The sequence below is a fragment of the Equus quagga genome, unplaced genomic scaffold (assembly GCF_021613505.1).
Source record: "Equus quagga isolate Etosha38 unplaced genomic scaffold, UCLA_HA_Equagga_1.0 152161_RagTag, whole genome shotgun sequence".
Taxonomy (NCBI): domain Eukaryota; kingdom Metazoa; phylum Chordata; class Mammalia; order Perissodactyla; family Equidae; genus Equus; species Equus quagga.
This window is the reverse complement of record NW_025796907.1, coordinates 2,044-2,808: the sequence shown is the minus strand read 5'-3', so window position 1 is coordinate 2,808 and position 765 is coordinate 2,044. Positions and strand designations below refer to the sequence as shown.

The window sequence follows — 765 nt, the reverse complement described above, 5'->3', positions numbered from 1 at the left end:
ATCAGGGCAAAACCCAGCAAACACCATGTCTGGGAGGAGAAATCGCCAGCTGTCTTTTAGGCGTAGGAAGCACACCCAGTCCCGCTCTACAAGAGCCGAGCTGCAGTTTCCTGTTAGCCGTGTGGACCGCCTCCTGCGACAGGGTGCCTATGGCCAGCGCCTGAGCTCGTCGACACCTATTTTCCTCGCTGGTATTCTTGAATACCTGACAGCCAACATCCTGGAGCTGGCAGGCAAGGAGGCCCACAGCAGCCGCAAGATACGCATCACCCCAGAACACGTGCAGAGGGCAGTGGAGAACAACCAGCACCTCAGCCACCTCTTTGAGAATGAGACCTACCGTCAGAGTGATCAGATGCCGCAACCGAATAAGAAGTGATGCCGGAGTCCCACAGCCTGGCGAGACCTCATCAACAGCCCCATCTGGTCCCCCAGTGACCCATAGATGGGGAAGGCTTGGTCTTCTGCTGTCAGTGCATACAATTAAAGCATTTATTGCTGTGCTTCTGACTCCTCTCAATTTCTGTCATTTTTAATTGGAGGTATTTGGGAGGCACCCAGAATGAGATATCTTGTGGAGGGTGGGAGGGGTAGAAGGGGTGGGCAGTGTGGATGCTGGGCAGTGTGGGATGCTGGAATCGGTGATTTCAGGGAGCAGTTTCTAATGGTGACAGTGTGGGGAGTGGCCCTCGTGGGAGTAGCTGGTTGAGGTTGCAGGGGAGAAGACTTCCTCACTGGCTCTGAGCAAGTCAAGGCCTGTGAGGC

At 55.0% G+C, this 765-nt stretch overlaps 1 protein-coding gene across 1 annotated transcript; it reads left to right on the top strand.

Annotated features, from left to right (window-relative positions):
- The first annotated feature begins 25 nt into the window (after positions 1 to 25).
- On the top strand, positions 26 to 379 carry LOC124233030 (histone H2A-Bbd type 1-like). Its single transcript, XM_046650026.1, has one exon. It carries the CDS (start codon positions 26 to 28, stop codon positions 377 to 379), a length of 354 nt encoding a protein of 117 aa, XP_046505982.1.
- The last annotated feature ends 386 nt before the right edge of the window (positions 380 to 765 follow it).